At 41.0% G+C, this 19806-nt stretch overlaps 1 protein-coding gene across 1 annotated transcript in view; it reads right to left on the bottom strand.

The window, feature by feature from the left end:
* Nucleotides 1–19806, bottom strand: part of CNTRL (centriolin) — an 88936-nt gene that overhangs the window by 31702 nt on the left and 37428 nt on the right. The window contains exons 13-20 of the mRNA XM_080819771.1: nucleotides 15522–15675; nucleotides 13583–13803; nucleotides 10372–10548; nucleotides 8376–8510; nucleotides 4598–4743; nucleotides 3798–4005; nucleotides 2929–3108; nucleotides 722–901 (exon numbers count right to left, since the gene is read on the bottom strand). Of these exons, the coding sequence (XP_080675897.1) occupies nucleotides 722–901; nucleotides 2929–3108; nucleotides 3798–4005; nucleotides 4598–4743; nucleotides 8376–8510; nucleotides 10372–10548; nucleotides 13583–13803; nucleotides 15522–15675 (1401 nt within the window). The remainder of the gene's footprint in view (nucleotides 1–721; nucleotides 902–2928; nucleotides 3109–3797; nucleotides 4006–4597; nucleotides 4744–8375; nucleotides 8511–10371; nucleotides 10549–13582; nucleotides 13804–15521; nucleotides 15676–19806) is intronic.

Raw genomic sequence — 19806 nt, 5'->3', positions numbered from 1 at the left:
GCTGTCATTCGCTGTCTTCTTCAAGTCTCCCCTCCTCTCAGATCGACTTCTTTGTTTTCGCCCAGTTGCCAGCCTGGCTACCCCATGAGTGTGTGACGCTGGGTCCCACCCTGTCCTCCGCTGTTCCCATCACTTGGCAGCCTGCTCCACCCCTCCACGGGGCCAGGTGGGTGGGGGGTTGCATCAGAAACAGCCAGAGCTAACTTCTTCTTCACTAATCTCCAGTCTTCCATGACTGGGGTCTCTCTGGACTCCCATCATGAACTTGTCTCTCCTATGATCTATCATCTTCATCTCAGGAGCATCTGTACCCTTCAAACTGTTAGAGACGGCATTTCAGTCAGAAAGGCAGAACAGCCCGAGAGGTCACTATTATCTGACTACGCAAGATGAAAAGTCTAGGGTTCAGAAGGATGACATGGCCAGCCTTTGAAACCTTGGTTCAGGTGTGTACGCACAACCATCTCCCTAGGCAGAGCTCTACACTCTGAGGTGGGGAGAGTATGTTTCATTTGATGGTTCCTGTCAGGGCTCAGGAAAGGGCAGAACCCCAGGCAGGGCTGTGATGGGAGAAATACAATCCTTAGGTCTGAAGGGAGACAGACAACTTTCCAGCGGTTTCTAAGATAACCAAAGTCAATAACAAAAGAGCAATAATACAAGTGGCTAGGTTTTGGGGCAGCAGTGCCTATGGAAGCTTGTTCTAGACACGTGGACTCACCTCTGCTCGTTCCTGGTTAATTTTCATCACGGTTCCATGAAGGGACTTGAGCTGGTCTTTGGCGACGGTGAGCTCAGCCGTGGCTAGCTTATCCGAGGCGGCCACGGCTTTCTTTAGTTTCTTCAATTCTCTGTCTAAACCAAGAAACCGTTCCTGAGACTTGGCATCTTCAAGTTTCTTCTAAAATGAAAGAAACATTAAACTCATGAACATGAGTCATTTGGCAGCAGTGAATTAAGACACAAGCTCCATGAGGGCAGGGACTCTGGTCACTACTACCCAGTCCATGCCTAGAATGATAACATCTGGCACAAAGGAGGTACTCCATAAATAGTCACTGACTAAATGAATAAATAAAATCAACCAAAAATTGTATGGTAAACTCAGAATGAAATCAGTCTTCTTAGTCAAGAACCATAAGCGATCACAGATTCATTTACTCATTGGAAAACCATTTCCTGGCACCATCACCAAGTGATGGACCAGACCCTTGTGACTGCTGAGTCAGGCCCTGGGAGATGGTGGTAAGTCAAGCAGACTGGGCTATTGCCCTCAAGGAGCTTATGAGAGACAGATAATAAACAAACACTCAGACAAATATATAACAAAATGGTGGCTAGTAAGTATCAAGGGACAGAACAGGGTACTTTTTGAGAGAACAGCAAGAGAGACGGAGATTGGTGGGGGAGGGGGCAGTCAGAGAGAGGGCAGAGGAACGTGGTCCAGGAGAGGGAATGGCCTGTGGGAAGGCTAGGAGAACTTGGCATTTTTGAGGAACTGAAAGAAGGAGCCTGGTGAGAACAGGAGGGAGCAGACAGAGGTAAATCATGTCAGGCCTCATAGGCTTAAGAATTTAGGTATTTTTCATAAAAACAACAGAAGTTCCTAGAGAGGAGGGAAATGGCTGGGTAGGGGACAGGGACTAACAAGAGTCAATGCCTGTTTCTGAAAGAGCACGGTGGTGGCTCTGTGGAGCAGGCTCATCAGTGGGAGTGGGAGATCGGTCAGGTAGCCGTACCAGTTGCTCAGAAGAGAGATGATGGCTACACTGGGGTAGTGGTGGCATCAGAGAAGGAAAAAAGGAACTATATTCCAGATATATTTTGGGGGCAGATACAATAGGACTCGGGAACTGAAAGGTTCTTGGTCAAGTATGAAGCAAGTCACTCACTGAGGCTGGGAGAAGGGAGAGTGACAAGGTATGAAACGGTGGGGCACAGGAGAGTGAACTGACCCAGAGAGAAGGGTAATGCTGCCCATTTGAGGTTGATGACCAAGAGATTATAATGATACCATATGCCTGGGTGGGTGACATTTTTCTGCAGAAATGCTCAGCGTGGGTATCAGCGCAAAGAAAGCATACAGCTGCAGTTCTGTCGGGCAAGTGAGACAGGAAAAAAGGACAAGGGATTTGAGGATATTTGCAAAATTGGCTATAGTGGGAGGCCATGGAATTTAGGTTGGGCGATGATGAGGAAGGTGGACAGGAAAGCCTAACAGACAGAAAATGTGGGGCTCATGCCCTGGAGTTGTCCATGACGTTGAAAAATTGTCAGTGTGGGGTTAGTGGATAGAGTTATAAGCAGCATGGGATTTCAGAGGTGGGGGGCGCAATTTCTGAACTGGCCAAGGGGGAGGATGTGACGATGGGAGGAGATGGTTGAGGTGGGATGGAGAAGCAAAAAGAGAGGCCAGCGTGTCAGAAAGGAAGATGAAGGGTTAAAAAGTAATTTCCCATGGACGTGTCCAGTTGGGCGAGGGGTTTCAGAGGAGGCAAACTCAAGCCAACAGCACTGATGCTCTAAGGTCCCTCCTCACACTCCAGCCCGCTCGTTTTCATCAACCATGTCACCTATCTCAGGCCCCTGATTCGACTACATGCATCTTGGCCTCCCCTGTCCAGTCCGTCTCTGGGCCAGCAACCTGTGGATCAGGGCCTGCTCGTGGGGGGCAGGACCTAGGCGTGGGGACACAGGTGTCACGCTTTCCAAGTCTTCCTACCTTTTTTTTTTTTTTTTTAAATTTACTGATTTGTTAGAGAGAGCAAGAGAGCACAGGCAGACAGAGCGGCAGGCAGAGGCAGAGGGAGAAGCAGGCTGCCCGCCGAGCAAGGAGCCCGATGCACGACTCGATCCCAGGACGCTGGGATCATGACCTGAGCCGAAGGCGGCCGCTCAACCAACTGAGCCACCCAGGCGTCCCCCTACCTTTTTCTCTAACTCCCGGAGTTGGGCCAGAATTCTCTCCTTCTCTTCATCAGCTTCCTGGAGTTGGAGATCTGTAAGGCCTTGGATTTCCTCCATACTTTTTAGATTTTCTTGCAGATAGTGAATTTCATTCTCCAACTGCTGGATTCTTGCTTCGTGTTGCCTCTTATCAAAACTAATCTGTGAGGAAATCAAATTTCGAAGAGGATTTTTAAGCAAGATAAAATCTTTTTTTTTTTTTTTTAATTTTTTTTTATTTATTTGTTAGAGAGAGAGCGAGCAAGCACAGGCAGACAGAGTGGTAGGCAGAGGCAGAGGGAGAAGCAGGCTCCCCGCGGAGCAAGGAGCCTGATGTGGGACTCGATCCCAGGACGCTGGGATCATGACCTGAGCCGAAGGCAGCTGCTTAACCAACTGAGCCACCCAGGCGTCCCGCAAGATAAAATCTTTTTAAAGAATCACATTTCATTTAACTAAAAGACGGTAATGAAATGTTGTACTAATGAGTTACAGGGCATGGTTTTATCTTGAATGTCTTCTAGGATCCGCTTTAATGGTTGCATCATCGTTAAAAGAATGATAGCCAAAAAATCAGATTCTGGCACAATACCACACCCCAGCAATGTAGTATTGTTTGCCTGCACGCTCAGAAACATTTCTTTCTCACCTGCTTCCAAAACAAGGAAAACACAGCGACTAAGAAGCCTGACATTCACGGCTGAATTTCAGTCACAGGCAGTTTGACTGGTTAAGAGTGAAAATAACAGTAAGTATACTGTATTTATTTGAGAAGGAAGCATTGCACTTTGTTGGAAAACAGGAGTATTGGCCAAACACTTCCCTCCAGCTGCCTCTCGCCTGCTTCTTACCCGTGCTTCCAGGGCCCTCTCGCAGGCGTGCCTGAACTCTTCTTGTCCACTCGCCAGTTTCTCTTGCTGCAGGGCCATTTCTTCCTGGAGTTTTCTCTCTCTCACTTGTGCTTCCTGTCTTTCCCACTGGGAGCGTGCAAGGATTTCACTGAATTGTTTCTGCAAATCAGCAAGACTTTTCCCTAAGACATCTGAGGAAGTATGGATTCTGGTAAGGGGGAAGAAAAGATGGTGTGAATTTTATGACTCGTGTCAGATGCTGGGTGCAAACATGCTGGTAACAGTGCAGGAGGAGAGAGAGCTGTCTGGAAGCCTGGCACAGGACCGTCAGTCACAGCAACTCAGCGCCTCCTAAGTGCAAATTGTTGTTTTAGCCAATGACCGCTGTCACTCTGAAAGCACAGGCTCCTAGGGGGCCACCAAGGCTTGCTCAAAGAATAAATGTCCGTTTCATGTATTTAAATGAGGCTTGCTTTTGATATTTATTTTCTACTTAAAATGCATAATGTGGCTCTACTTCCTGACCATATGCAATGAACTTTCAAGAAAGAGTTACTCTTAAAACTTCCTGCTTTTTAAATTAAATAATACCAAAAAGTATGGAAGATTTAAAATGTAGAAAAAAAATCAGTGACAGGCAGTCTGAACGAAGCAATCTTGTGTCTCAATCACGGAAACAGGACACAGGAACGCTTACAAAAGAATTTGGCCATTAACAGAACTTGGGAAGGTGAGTCTCTATGCAACTCTTGTTCCTTACTCAGCAACCTCAACACCTGGAGGTCCTGATTTTTCATTACCTCATTTCCCCAGCTCCTGACTTCAGTTTTTTCCTTAGCTCATCCACACGAGCGGCCACCTCTTCTGGACGAATCAAACCATCAACCACATGGTTCAGGTGACTCTGGAAATCTTTAAGTTGCTGTTTTAATAGGTCATTGTCATCCTAGGGACGGTGGTGAAACAGGGAGACAAAAGTTACCAAAACAAAATTTAAAATACACACATATACCCAGACACAGACTCTAGTACTTGTATATGATAGTTCTATTCAGTTCTTTAAAAAATGCTTTCTATTTGGGCTGACAATATCCGAATCTACTGACCAATGTAGTCACAAAAGACAGAACCAGGCATTACAATGTTTCCTGATGTGATACAAAAATAACTACCTATGAACACTACCTATGAATGTCTTCTTGCTGAGAAGTAACTAACTTGAATGTAAATAAACCTCCATATGCAACATAAGGACATATGAATCAATACCAGAAAAGATGCAACCAGTAAGATCTAGAATATAGGAAACTATAAGGACAAAGACCTGGTTTTCTTTAAAATATTACAAAGGGGGAAAGAAGGAAGAAACCTATAGACTAGAACAGACTGAAGAATCAAGTCAACCAAATGCGACATGTGCACTTCATTTGGATCCTGATTCTAAACAACACTTGTAAAAACTGAGAGAGAGAAGGGTCATGGTACCGGGTCCCGCGCTGGGCTCCACACTGAGTGTGGAACCTGCTTAAGATTCTCTCTCTCCCCCATCATCACACTCAGGCTCCCTCTCTCTCAGGAATGAAACAAAACCAAAGTGTGTGGGACACCTGGGTAGTTGGTTGGGCGGCTGCCTTTGGCTCAGGTCATGATCCCAGTGTCCTGGGATCGAGTCCCACATTGGGTTCCTTGCTCGGCAGGGAGCCTGCTTCTCCCTCTGCCTCTGCCTGCCATTCTGTCTGCCTGTGCTCGCTCGCTCTCTCTCTCTGACAAATAAATAAATAAAATCTTAAAAAACCAAACTGTGTGAGATAATCTGAAAATCGGCATAGGATAAGGCATTTGATATTAGGGAATTACTATAATTTCAAGATATAACGTGGTATCAGTTCATGCTTTCTTAAAAAGCCTCTGTATAGTATTTACAGATAAAATAAGATTTTCAAATTTTATTGAGAGAGAGAGAGAGAGAGCATGAGTTGAGGTAGGGGCAGAGGGGGAGGGAGAAGCAGACTCCCCAGTGGACAGGGAGCCCAATGCAATGCAGAGCTCAATCCCAGGACCCCAGGATTATAACCTGAGCCACTCAGGCTCCCCAAGATTTTTAGATTTATTTCACAATAATTCAGTGTATGAACAGGTGTGAGGCGTGTGTTATGGCCGGCATTACAGGGGAGATAGGGCTGGCTGTGCGCTCATAACTGGTGAAGATGGGTAACACATGCGTGAGGATTCATTTTCGTATTCTACTTTTGTATGTCTTTGAAATGCCCATAATTCAAAGTTAAAAAAACAAAACCAAAAAACACTTTGCCATGAGACTCTGTCTGTCAAGCAACTAAAAATGAAACTTCTAGTACTGAAACTTCTCTAATAGCCTATAATTCTCTGTGGGAATATTTGTTACATGCCAGCATATTTTTATTATTAACAAACACAAATATCCCAAGAATTAAATTCACACAACACCTCTTTCAAGTAAAAAGAAACTGTTAAAATCACCTAAAATTGTAAAGAAAAATAGTTCTGCACCCTAAGGTGCTGACTGTATTCTCCGGAATACCTACACTCCACTTGAGTGATTAATTTACTTCAAACTAGTGAAACACTCTTAACTATGGTGGAGAATTCAGAATTGCAGTGAACAGGTTAACTGCCTCTCCCATCTGGAGCCTGTTATCTGTAAACTGTCCTGCCCACTGTCCTGAGGTGCCCAGATTTGTACCGCTGTCTAATCTTGGCCACAGGTGATCTGACCCAAGGCCAGACAATCTGCTGACTAGTCAGAAAACAAGTTCTCACGCTCTCCAAAAATTGGACCTAGATCCAGGACATCAAGTCCATAAGAGCAGGCCTTGTAAAGATATGTCAGCTCAGGGCTGGAGTCCACAGGGCACATTCAATGTCCGCAGAGATAAAGCAGGAGAAATGAGAGAGCCATGTAGCTCCTGAAAGACAGACTGACAGAGCAGCTCTGTCTTCTTTCTGGAGCTCATGTCAGTAGGTTTGGGTTCACTGCAGCTAAATGATTTTCTGACAAAGATAAATGCAGACTGAGTTTAACCTGAACTCTGTATCAGGAGGTTAGCAGGCTAAGGACCTAGTTCCAAATAAGGTAGTCTCGTAGCATGGGCTAAGTGTTCTGGAAAGCTGACTTCAATTCCTAACTTGGAGGAGAAGGCTCCAGAAGACATTTTAGTCCCTTCCTTAAGAGATGTATACTACAGTATTTATGGGTGGAATAAAGATGTATGAGATTTTCTTTTGAGATATTCCAGCAGAAAAAAAACATGTGGACTGACTGAACCAAGAATGGCAGCATGATGACTGGTCAAGCAGAGTAAACAAAAGGACATAAGACTATTCTGTTTTTGTGATGATTTGAAAATTTCCATAGTGTTCTACTGAACACCTGACACACAAGTCAAACAAGAATGGAAAATCTACACACCCTTTGTGATATTCGCTTCAAATATTCAGCTGATAGCATTAAAAATTAAATTCTAGGTTATTACATTTCCTTAAACTTTGAGGAAAAAAATATTCAAGGCATTGAAAGGAGAGAATTTGGATGAGCTTATTAGTCTTTATTTATCACAAACCAGCCCTGCATGGAAAAGCCTTCCCTAAAACCATAGCCGCTCTGCCCCTTTATTTCTGATGAAGTATGACACATGCCACCTCAGTCAGCCAAGTGGCCCTTGGCCTCACAGACTGAGACCTGAGTGTTGATCCAGGTACTTGTTTGCTCAGACATCTGTGCTCTCTGAGAGTTTAATTATCTGGAAAATCCTGTCCACCTGCTTCTCTGGCAGTTTGTTAGGCATATTACTGTGACACTGGCAGTAAAAATACTCTGCCAAAGCAAACCCCATAGATGTAAAATGACTGCATTTTATTTTAGAAAGACATTTCATTTTAGAGAGAAAGAGAAAGAGAGAGACAGAGCATGCACGTGCCTGTGCACACACAAGCAGGAGAGAGGGGAAGCAGACTTCCCATTAAGCGGGGAGTCTGACATGACCCGGGGCTTGATCCTATACCCCCAGGGCTCAATCCCATGACCCTGAGATCATGACCTGAGCCGAAACCAAGAGCTGGACGCTCAACCAACTAAGCCCCTCAGGCGCCCCATGACTACATTTTTAATAGCATCCTTTCTGAGGAGAGGATTATGAAAACTGTTTATAGTTAAGAAGTTCTGCAACCCACTTTAGTTAAATTCCTGGATAATTACAAAGCTATTTCAGCGGAATAAGAATGCATCAATCTGATCCTTTGAGCTCAGCCTGGTGACAAATCTGCTTCTCGGAGAAATGTCAGGTACTGCTTTCTCCTGTGAGTTTGCACAGTCCTCACTGTGTACTCCCGACTGGCTCATCTCTTCACACCCCCAAAACAAGCCGAAGGACATGTGTGTCAATAATCTTACAGCGATGGGCTCACAAGGGACACGGTACCTACCATCTCATTCAGAATCTTTCTTTTCTAATAATTCGAGTTGCTCACTACAGGTTGGAGCAGGTTAAGCATCTGAGGGTGTCCTACGTAAGAATATATCCTGAACAGACATGTCTCTACCTGCAGCTGTTTGAGTTGTGTGCGGAGCTCACTATTTTCTTGGTCCTTTCCTTCTGAGAGCTGGGCTTTTCTGACTGCATTCTTGAGGGCTTCCTTTTCCTTCTCAAGTTCCTCTTGAAGGGCCGATTGTTCTAACTATCGCCATGGGAAGCAACAATATGAAAACATAAACATAAACACAAAACATAACACTTTAATCTATAAAGGCATAAATATATTTATATACACATGATAGCTATGGTTTTATAATAATGCGGTTTTATGTTTATATGTTCAAATTTCAAAGCCCAAGTTAATCTTTTCCACATGCCTTCTTCAGCCATTAATAAGAAAGAATAGACATCAGAATCGGCTCAGCCCAGATATACCAAATAGAATCTCAGGGGTGGGCCCAAGAACCTACTGTATTTAAAAGTTCTGTGAGTGATTCAACAGTTACTGCTCTTCCTTCCCTTAGACCAATATTTCTCAAACTGTGGTCCTCACATACCTGTATCAAAATCACCTGGTGTGCTTGTTAGTCATGCAGATGCCCAGATTACATCTCAGTCTCAATGGACCAGAAGCTTGGGAGGAGGGGTCAGGAATATGCATTTAATAAGCTTCCCCCCCCACAAAAAACAATACTAAGTTTCCCAAGTGATTTCATACAGCTAAAGTAAACCAATTAGAGATCTGCAGATCAGAGAGACATCTGTTATGCTCCATACTCTCAATATATGGCCTGAAGACCGGGTCTGGTAGTGTTCCCACCAAGAAGGGGAATATTCCTCTTAACACCAAGTAAATCTGTAAAAAGGCTAGGCTATTATAATATTTTTGTCAAGACTTACGAGGAAAAAAAAGGACGATGGAAATACAAAGGACAGCGGATGACAAGCTAGTAAAGGCTGGCTTGAAAACTTAAGAGAATCTTAAAAAAAAAGAAAACTTAAGAGAATTTATTTGACATGAGATGCCATCTAGAAATTTTATTTATTATTATTTAGAAATCTGTATTTCCTGTTACTTTGTTTCCCCCAACTTCCCATTTTTTTTGTACTCTGATCTTGTCAACTATAGTTTTGTAAAACTTGATATTCTTGAGAAATATAATCCTGACAACTGTCAGATGGTCATCTGATATCTCATAAGGGATACAAATTAACATAATTACTATAATAAGCATGACCTATTTTTATTTCCTTTTCTAATCACATGAATGCTATTTTACATACATTCCTGGGATTCAAACTATCTTATTTTATTTCACTTTCAACCAATAAGTGCATGTTGACCCCTTTTTGTGCCAGGCCCTGAGAGAACAGAAACAGGCATACACAGTCTGGGTAGTCACTGTGCTCCGAGTCTAGCGGGAGAGATGGGCAATCTAAGCTTATCTAAAATTTTTAGATCTAAAAATCTAAAATGCTTTGAGCACAGGCTACAGGAATACTAAAGTAGGATCCTGAACCCAGATTTCCAGCAGGCGCTAGAGGTGGGTCACAGTGGGCTTCCTGGAGAAAAGATGCAGCCTGTGGGAACAAGAGCTAAACAAAATTAACATTATTAATTTGATAAAGAATATGCCACAACTGGCTTCTGTCTGCCTCTCTTTCCCCCTCTCCCTCTTCCCTACTCTTCTTGCTCCTGGCATCCAAGAGGCATACTTTCCACACTTTAGATGCGCTACGCCCCTTCTCCTTGAGTCAGCCTAGAAAAACTAGAATTTATTGAATACCAACTGCTAGGTGCTTTCGAGCCCAATATTTCCCTTATCCTCACAATGACCCATTTTATAGACAAGGAGGCATTTTTCAGAGGCTCAAGAGCTATGAAGTGATTTGCATGCTCACACAGGGGCTCACAGGGGTACTATCTGAACCCAGAACATCTGACTCCAAAAATGTACTCTTCCCATCATTCCGCGTACATTATGTTAAAAAATGTTTCATCTTACATTAAAGAAAGGCTGATACGTTAACTGGATTCTAGATGGCTTTATGCCCCTACTTACCTGGCTGAACCTTCTAAGTTCTTCCAACTCCTCCTTGAGCTGGCTGGCTTCGGCATCCCGTATTTTCAGCTGAGCCTCTAGCTCAGCCTCATAGGCACTGAGATCTCCCTGGGTCTGCTGCAGGGTCACATTCACCTCATGCTGCTCCTGGAGGGCACTTTCTAGTTCTGCGAGCTCCTGTAAGGATTCAGTACATTTATGGAACCCTCCCTGTTCTGCATAAGCACCTGCAAGTCATTATAAGTAACTGGAACACCGTGAACCAAATTGGCCAGCCAATGCTGGCCTGGCCCACAAAGTTTTCATTAGCAATACAATGAAACTGCAGGCTGTGCATATCCAGGTTGGAAAACAAAATCCTGACTAAATGTAATCAGAAAAATCAGTAAGCCACCAACATGTTTTCCAAAGTAATCAGCTGTGTGACACTTTCAATGTGTCTGAATACATAAGAAGAGAGGGGGATAAAATGTAAGGCCTATTTTCCATCAGACACTGGAACAAAGGTTTTCACATTTACTTTTTCATCATATCTTCACAGTAACTGTGTAAGGCACAGTCATATCTCCATTTTACAGAAGAGGAACTGGAGAATGAATATATAAGTAAATTGCACAGGGCTGTGTAGCTTAAAAAAGATAGGATATGAACCCAGATGTCTGACTACAAAAACCACACCCTTTCAATTAAACCACAGCATGTTCATTCATTAGAAGAACAAAATGGGATTAGCACTCTCTAATCTAATTAAGGATGATAAAGAAACTTGAATGAGTGCTGATAAGAATATAAGTACATATTGATTAGTGTACTGTAGTTCTGATTCATTTTAGTCCATCTGTTGGTTGTTTTTTTTTTATTATCTCAGCTTTTATCTATTTATTTGGGATCTTGAAGAACTAGATCAAACTATCCTAACTTAAAGAGGAGGATCTTGTGATGGGAAATTCTATAGAAGGATTTCTCAGGGGTGGTCCAAAAACCACTTGGCATCTTAATTATTTGGGTTGCTTGTACAAAATGCAAATTCTACTTAAAACCAACAAAGGTCCAGAGTATATAAAGAATTCCTGCAAGTCATTAGGAAAAGACAGACAATTCAATAGAAAAATGGGCACAAAGTATGAATAGGGAATTCACTGAAGAGGAAGTCTGAATAGCAAATAAACAAAGGGAAGGTGCCCAATCTTTCAGAAATCAAAGGAAAATGCAGTTATAACAAGATATGAGTTTACATGGAGCACAGAGGAACAAGTTAAACCATAGAAAACAACAGACCAATTCAACATGTGGGACACTCTACAGGACCACTAGCCTGGTCTCTACACACACATCTGCATGCACAGCTACCAAAGACATTCTTGGCACAACTGGGAAAACTTGAATACAGTTCAGATATTAGATGACATTAGGGAATTATTATTAATTTTTCTAGGTATAAGAATGGCACTGTAGTGATGTAGGAAAATGTCGTAATTTTTAAGAGATATGTACTTAAGAGATGATGTCTTGATGTTTGCAACTTTCAAGTAACTCAAGGGCAAAAAAAAAAAATACAGCAAAATATGTTTTGAATCTAGAAGAACACACAGATAGTCACTGAACTATTCCTTTAAATTCTTATAAATTTAAATTCTTATAAATTCTTTTAAATTCCTGTAATATTCTTATAAATGTAAAATTTTCATAAAAAAGATACCATTTCAAACTCAGCAGACTGGCAAACACTAAGACTGACAAAAAGTTTAATTTCCAGAATGTGATAATTATTCTGTTAGATACTCTATGTTAGAAAATGTCCCTGTTCCTAGGAAACACATGATGAAATATTTTGGAGCTAAGGAGGGTGATGTCCACAACTAATTCTCAAATGGTGAGAAAAATTTTTATATAAAAACATGTAAAAATTATATATGAAAGAGAAAACAAGTGTAGCAAAATATTAATTGATGACTCTGAATGCATGGTACAGTGTTATCTGTATTATTCTTCTAACTCTCCTAAAATTTAAAATTATTTCAAAATAAAACCTTAACAAATAAAAGTCGGATAACACTAAGGCGTTGGCAAGGATGTGATATAGGGCCAGCGCTGGCATTGCTGGAGTAGAAACTGACTGAATCCCTATGGATGGCAATTTGACAACGTCTAGTGAAATTGAGGAGGGCACATACCCTCTGACTTATGTTCCAATCTTGAACATAGTCCCCCATGCTCAAGATGTGTGCAAGGATGTTACATTCAACATTATAATAGCAAAGACCAGAAACCACCTAAATATTCTCCAAGAGGAGAATGAATAGGCAATAAATTTGTGGTAGTACCTATAATGGAATGCTATATACACTAATAAAAATAAACAAACTAGAGCTACCTGCATCAATGTGTATAATTCCCCAAAACATAAACAGGAAGGAAGAAAAAAAGTGGCCAAAGAATATGCACACATCTTTTATATAAATCATAAAATTATGCAAAACAATGCCACATATTGCTTATGGACGGCTACATATATAATAAAAGAGATGCAGGGAAATAAGTACATTCAAGATTTTGTTACCTCTGTATGGAGGTACACAGAGTGTTTCATATCTGCAATGTTTTATTTCTTAAGCTGAGTTTAGAGTGCATGGTTTTAAATATAATTTTTGACATTTTTATCTGCCTGAGAATTTTTGTAGTATTAAATATATGAATTCAAACTTCCAGAGCAAGTCCTACTTGGGATGAAATCTGGGAATCTGGGTTCTCATGCATGATAACAGTGTGACACACAACTGAAACAGATCATGTGAGACCTCTAAATGAGTGGCAATAAACCAGGTACGGAAGGGTAGAGGTTAGAACACTGTGTCTTGTTTTGTAAAATAAAGTTAAAATTATGAATAACAATAAGAATCAGAAAATTATGTTGTGCTTAATTCTGGTGTACAAGTAACAAAATACGAACACTTAATGCAGCAACTGTAATAGCTATAATTTCCTATTTGTTATAGTTCTTTGATAACAACACGTTTCAGGGGGAGCGACTCAGCTGGAATAATCTTCCTTTTCTTAGTAAAGGAAAATAATGATTCCAAGTGTTTCACTGAAGGGAAAAACCCCATTAAATAGTCATTAATACTTTTTGTCACTTCAAATTACATGGTTGCTAACTTCCAATCACTTACTTCTGAGGCTGAGGAAACAGGCAAGAAGAAACAAATCATACCTTCCTCATATTTTCCGCATCTATGGCCACTATTTCCAGTTGGTCCCTCTCCTGCTCGACCTCACTGAGTCTCTGCAGCAATGTCTCCTTCTCATCCTGTAGCTTTCTGCACTCGTTCTGGGCCTGAGCAGCCTGGCCTTTGACAGTTTCCAGGTATTCTTGCAACCCACTAATGACACTTTCTAAATCCTTCTTCAGGGCTTCATTTGCTGCTATTTGTCCTACACAAAATGGAAAAAGGCAAGGTGATAATGTATATAAGAAAATGCTTTCAAGATACAGAATTACTGCACTTCGTCTCCTTAGTTGTTACTGGCTAAGAAAGAAATTCTAAGCTTTCAATGATTTTGCACCATCTTGTTTTTCTTTTTCTTTTTTTTTTTGAAAGATTGAGCCCGATGCGGGGCTCGATCCCAGGACCCTGAGATCAGGACCTGAGCCGAAGGCAGAGGCTTTAACCCACTGAGCCACCCAGGCACCCCACTTGTTTTTCTTTTTCAAGATAAAATGATCATTTTCCCTCTATTATCCACAGTGCAGGAGTATTAACAAGCTATAGAATAAAAGCAATACAGTCAATGGGCATTACTTACAAAATGCTCAATTCAGGCTGTAAGAAGTTTAAAATAAAATAATGAAGGGCCACCTGGCTGGCTCAGTGGGTTAAGCCTCCGCCTTCGGCTCAGGTCATGATCTCAGGGTCCTGGGATCGAGCCCTACATCGGGCTCTCTGCTCAGTGGGGAGCCTGCTTCCCCCTCTCTCTCTGCCTGCCTCTCTGTCTACTTGTGATATCTTTTTCTCTCTCTCTCTCTCTCTCTCTCTCTCTCTCTCTCTGTGTTAAATAAATAAATAAATAAATAAAGTCTTTAAAAACAAAACAAAACAAAAAAAGGTTCCCAATATTTCAATTAAAAAAAAGAAAAATAATGAAAATAAACTTTTCCTGGGGCGCCTGGGTGGTTCTGTCATTAAGCGTCTGCCTTCAGCTCAGGTCATGATCCCAGGGTCCTGATCAAGCCCTGCATCAGGCTCCCTGCTCAGCGAGAAGTCTGCTTCTCCCTCTCCCACTCCTTTTGCTTGTGTTCCCTCTCTCCCTGTCTCTCTCAGTCAAAAAAATTAAAAAGTTAAAAATATTAAATAAACTTTCCCAAGTAAACAATGAAAAATGTTCAACAAAACTGTGAGTCCTTGCTGCTAGATACACAAAACAAAACCACTCAACATACAAGACTAATCCAAGATGGGCAGCGTAAACATGTAACTTGGAGACTTACAAAAAACCCCAAACCACATATTGGGAACCATGTATTGGGAACCTACTGTGTGCCAGGCATTTTATGAACATGACCTCATTCAATCTTCCCAACAGTGATCGAGACAGAAATAACTTGTCCCAGGTCCCACGGCTGATAATGGCAAAATGGGAACTGGGCTCTTTTTACCCCATCCTGGGCCCTCACCACTACAACCAGTATTATCTTCCTCTTCCACCGGTATGGCAATGTCACAATCTAAATCTGCATTGCAAACGTAGATCCTAAAATTCCTTCCACACTCTCCTAGAACTAGGCACTGAATGCCCCGGTGTCAACAGGCTCTTTGTTCCTGAAAGGATTATACGCTTTGGACAAAGACAATGACATGCCAGAGCTTATCGTGATCATGTACTGACTTCTTGCCTACTGAATGCTATGACCTGACTCACTAGGAAATCCATGTAACAAAACTAAAACTGAAAAGATGTTTTACTTATAGTAAACATTTTTGGGTACTCTGCAAATATTTTCCTATCAAACACTGGTATGAACAGCTGAAGCATATTCAGCTAATATCTAGATTAATGCCTGCCACAGTATCATCTGTCTTTTGTTAATACTGAAGCATGTTAAAGTTTTAAATTAAATACTGATTTACTGTAAATCATACTTAAATTCTCACCTTCAGTAAGCTGTTGTTCAAGGTCCTTAATCTCTTCAGTTTCTTTGGCAATTCTAGAAATTATCTCATCCAAACGGCTTTCAAGTTGTTTGTACTGCTTATTCATAATGTCAAGTTGTTGTTCTTTACCTCTTTTCTGAGCCTTCATATGGCACTGAATTGAAAAGAAATCAGCAAAATCCTGAGTCCCTTAAACTCTTTTAAAAATAATAATGCTTAACATTTCTAAAGGAAGAATGGAAAATAAAATGTAACAATTTGAGTCTGTGCCAGGCCCTCTGTTGTTTTCACACAGGTAGTTTTCATTTAAACCTCAGGATGACTTGATCTGGAAATCATCTCCATTACACAGATACGACAACTGAAAATCAAGGAGGTTAAATTTAAAAGATTTTTCCAAGGGCATACCTACCAGGTAATTGTAGCCAAGTTCAATGTTCCTGGAACTGCACGTGTCTTTTAACGAGGTTTCAAAAAAGTTAATTATATATACACATATATCCATAGAAAATTACTATATTCCAAAATGTTAACAAGAATATATATGGGGAGCACCTGGGTGGCTCAGTCAGTTAAGCATCTGCCTTTAGCTCAGGTCATATACCAGGGTCCTGGGCTGGAGCCCACTTCTCCCTCTCCCTCTGCCTGATGCTTCCCCGCTTGTGCTTTCTCTCTGTCAAATAAATAAATAAAATCTTAAAAAAAAATTTTTTTTTAAAGAATGATATCTGGGTGGAGGAGTAACAGGAGGTTTTTTTTTCGTTTTTAGGAGTATGTTTAATATTTTAAAAATTTTATAATAGTCATATCTTTTTAATCAAAAAAGCACATTAAATGTACTTTAAAAAAAGGTTTCTTAAGGAAAAATAGAGACATGGAAGAAATACTTACTTGGAATTGAGGTTTATTCTCAATTCCTTATACAAAGAAACGCTTTATTTTTCAGATCGATAAACAAGGGGCTAAGAGAAACCTCCAAGACCATTCAGCCCAGTGAGTCTCAAGATGAAGGGCCCTCCAGAGGCACACTCCTCTATTTCGACATATACCCCTGGTAGAAAACAGAGCTTTCCTGTACTCACGCAACTACTCACACCGTGACAGCCATGCATTCGGGAGCTACAGTAAACTGAAAAGACTAGATTAGGGGCGCCTGGGTGGCTCAGTGGGTTAATGCCTCTGCCTTCAGCTCATTCATGATCCCAGGGTCCTGGGATCAAGCCCCGCATTGGGCTCTCTGCTCACCAGGGAGCCTGCTTCTCTCCTGGCCTCTCTGCCTGTTTGTGATCTCTGTCTGTCAAAAAAAAAAGACTAGATTATATTTTCAGGTGTGCTCAGGGGGAAAAACCTGAGAACCAAATGGTCTAGTTTAACCCTTCCTTTTACATGTGAAAAAACTGATTCTCAGATCTACCAGTGACCTGCCCAGGTCTGTTCAGAGGCAACCGTTCCTGTGGAGACAAAATAATTCCCTCACACTCCCACCCTCCTGCCTCAGGTTTGCCCCCACAGGATCAGAGGAACAGAACAATAAAACAAGAGAAGTTATCAGGAGAAACAACACCATCACAGTCAGAACCAACTCCTAGCTCTCAAGTCTAGTACTCATTTGATTATAAAAGAATTTTTTAGATGTTCTGCTGCCTCCAAAGACAAGAAAGAAAAATCCCTTTTTTTTTTAGAAGTCCCTTCATTTTTAAGGAACAATGAATGGCAGACTGCTCAGAACGTTTCTGTTACACCATTGTAAAACTTGATGGGATTTTCAAAGCTCTTCTTTCCCTGCCTTCCCCGAATACCCATCTGAAATCTTTCTGAGAAGGTAACTGCAGATACCTCCTCAAATTCTAAGTAAGTTTAGGATTTTTATGGCTCACGAAAGAATTAAAAAAAAAAAAAAAAAAACAACCCTGTCTTCATGTCTCCCTCATTAAAATCTTTAAAATTCACCATTAAAAATTCCACTGAAATCTCTTTACACGCAGGACCAAAAAAAGGCTCAATATGCCTATGATCTGCATTAAGCACATGAGATCAAAAGTACATTCTGCGATTTTTCATGACCATGGACCTCACAAACGAGTTATAGAAACAGGAACTTACATCTCTGACTCCTCCTCCTTTCAAGTCTTTTGCACAAAGAGAGAGAAAATCATCATACCTTAACTTAAAATTTGTCCTGTTAAAACTGAGCCGTTGAGAACAGGGAAATTGTGGGCGGAGAGCTTTCTAAAGCTGTTTTCAAATTCACGTGCACTTCCCTCTCTGACAGCCACATTTTTGTAAGCGCCTTCGAGCCTCACTTCCCAGAGCTTCAAACCACATTCCTGGCGGAGAGTGAGCGGCAGCCCAGCTCGTCCAATCACGAGCAGCTTCTGCAGGCAGGCCCCACCCTCCGTGCTTTAAATCACAACACAGGAAGCTCCCAAGGGCCAATCACACACAACGTTTGCAACAGATTACTACAGGCTGATTGCCCACAGAGAACAGTTAGTTACCTTTCGCTTCCACAGGGCATTACCAGGTAGGGAAGAACAACACAAATCTTCCTTTATTGTTTGCTGCTGTGGTGTTTGTGCCTCTAGCTATGTACATTTTTTATAGCTAAAACGGGATTTGATTTTTAAATAGTACTTTTTCCTTTTGAAACCTAGTTAGATGCTTCTGTTTGTTGAAAACTTGACTGGTTTGGCTCTGAGCTAATTTTAAAAATAATTAATCTCTGTGGTCCTGTAATTCCCTTGTGGGGAAAGGGTCACTGCAGTATCACAGCATGGGCTCAGCCTTTTCCTAAAAGATGAATTTAGGAAATCACTTAATCTTTTAAAATCACATTTTCACCTTCTGCAAATTAAAAAAAAAAAAACAAAGTCTCCAATCCTTTGCAGTGATGAAGTTCCTCACCAGTGTATGCAAAACCCCCAGCATCATGGAAGACTTCATTGGCACCTAATGTGTTTGTTCTCCAGCCTATCTGAGAGTCACATGATGTTTTCTAATTTCTCAAACTTTTACTTTTAAATTGTATTTGCTATTCAGAGAAGCACTTTATCTGATTAGATAGTAAAAGTTAACTGAATAAAAGTCTGTCTCCATCCATAGAAAAATATGAAGGGACCCCACACTTGATTCTTTCCCTTTTGCTAAATTGTTCACATTCTGTAGAATGTGATGCCTAACAGGAACCTAACACCAGCCAAGAAGGTGACTTGGTGCAACCTAGAAAAAGATGCTCCCTCTGGGTGAACAAATTAAAGAGACACCCTCTGGTGCTTTGACTAAAGCTGTAACCTTAAAAACAAACCGTTAGTCATTTTAACAATGCCAAAATGGAACCTCAAATCAGGTTTGTATGTTTCATCCCCACTAACAGAGATTGACCACCTTCAAAATGTGGGTGCCATTCTTGTTTCTCATTTAACTCCTTTCTGTATGTAATTCTTTATAGAAGTCCATGAGGATTAGATGCCCTGTCTGCCAAGAATGTCAAAGTCACTTGTTAAAAGCAAACATACAATCTAGGTTCTAAGTAGACTCATAGACCACAGAACTGGAGGAAGCAGCAAAGGAGCTTCAGGTAGTGCCTATAGGCTGGGCTCCTTCTTACCTTCCCAGATGCAAACACTCACTAAACACAGGGCTGGCCCCTGGGAATTCAGATAATAGTAGGATATAGTTCCTGTCCTTAGGAGCCTTACATAGGGTGGCAGACTTCCAAACAAATTAATGCAAGAAGGCAAGATATTATTGACCATATTACACATTACTTAAAATCTAATTTTTCAAATAACAAAAATTCTTTAAAATAATCAAGTCTTTTAGTTTCAATTTTAATACTTAGTCTTAAGCTTTTGTTAGAAAAGACCTTATTTCTGTGAATGATAAGGTTTCCTTTTGTCAGAATTAGCTAACCTGCAAAAAAAATTTACCTATGATATTTTATTGAAATATTTAAAGGGATAATCAAATAACTTGACAACTACTTAAAGTAATGATAGTGCATTGTCCTTACCATGTTAAATTCTCTTAAATCAGATATTTTAAAGTTCTTTGTAAAATAACCTTATTATTCAAAGTATAGCAGTGAAATGTGCAGGAAGTATTTTTACTAATATTTTTACAAATACTAGGTAAAATGTAAGCCATTAATAAGACTTCTTAGAGACAGAGACAAGAACCTACTCCATCATGCAGCCATTGGACCACCTCTGGCCACATATTAGGAAGACACACTCTAAAGAAGTGTTTCCTTATTAAGGACAAAACAAAACAATATGAAACAACA

This window comes from Martes martes, assembly GCF_963455335.1.
Source record: "Martes martes genome assembly, chromosome: 12".
NCBI classification, from domain to species: domain Eukaryota; kingdom Metazoa; phylum Chordata; class Mammalia; order Carnivora; family Mustelidae; genus Martes; species Martes martes.
Note: the sequence above shows the minus strand (reverse complement) of the source record. Positions and strands in the feature narration are given on the sequence as shown.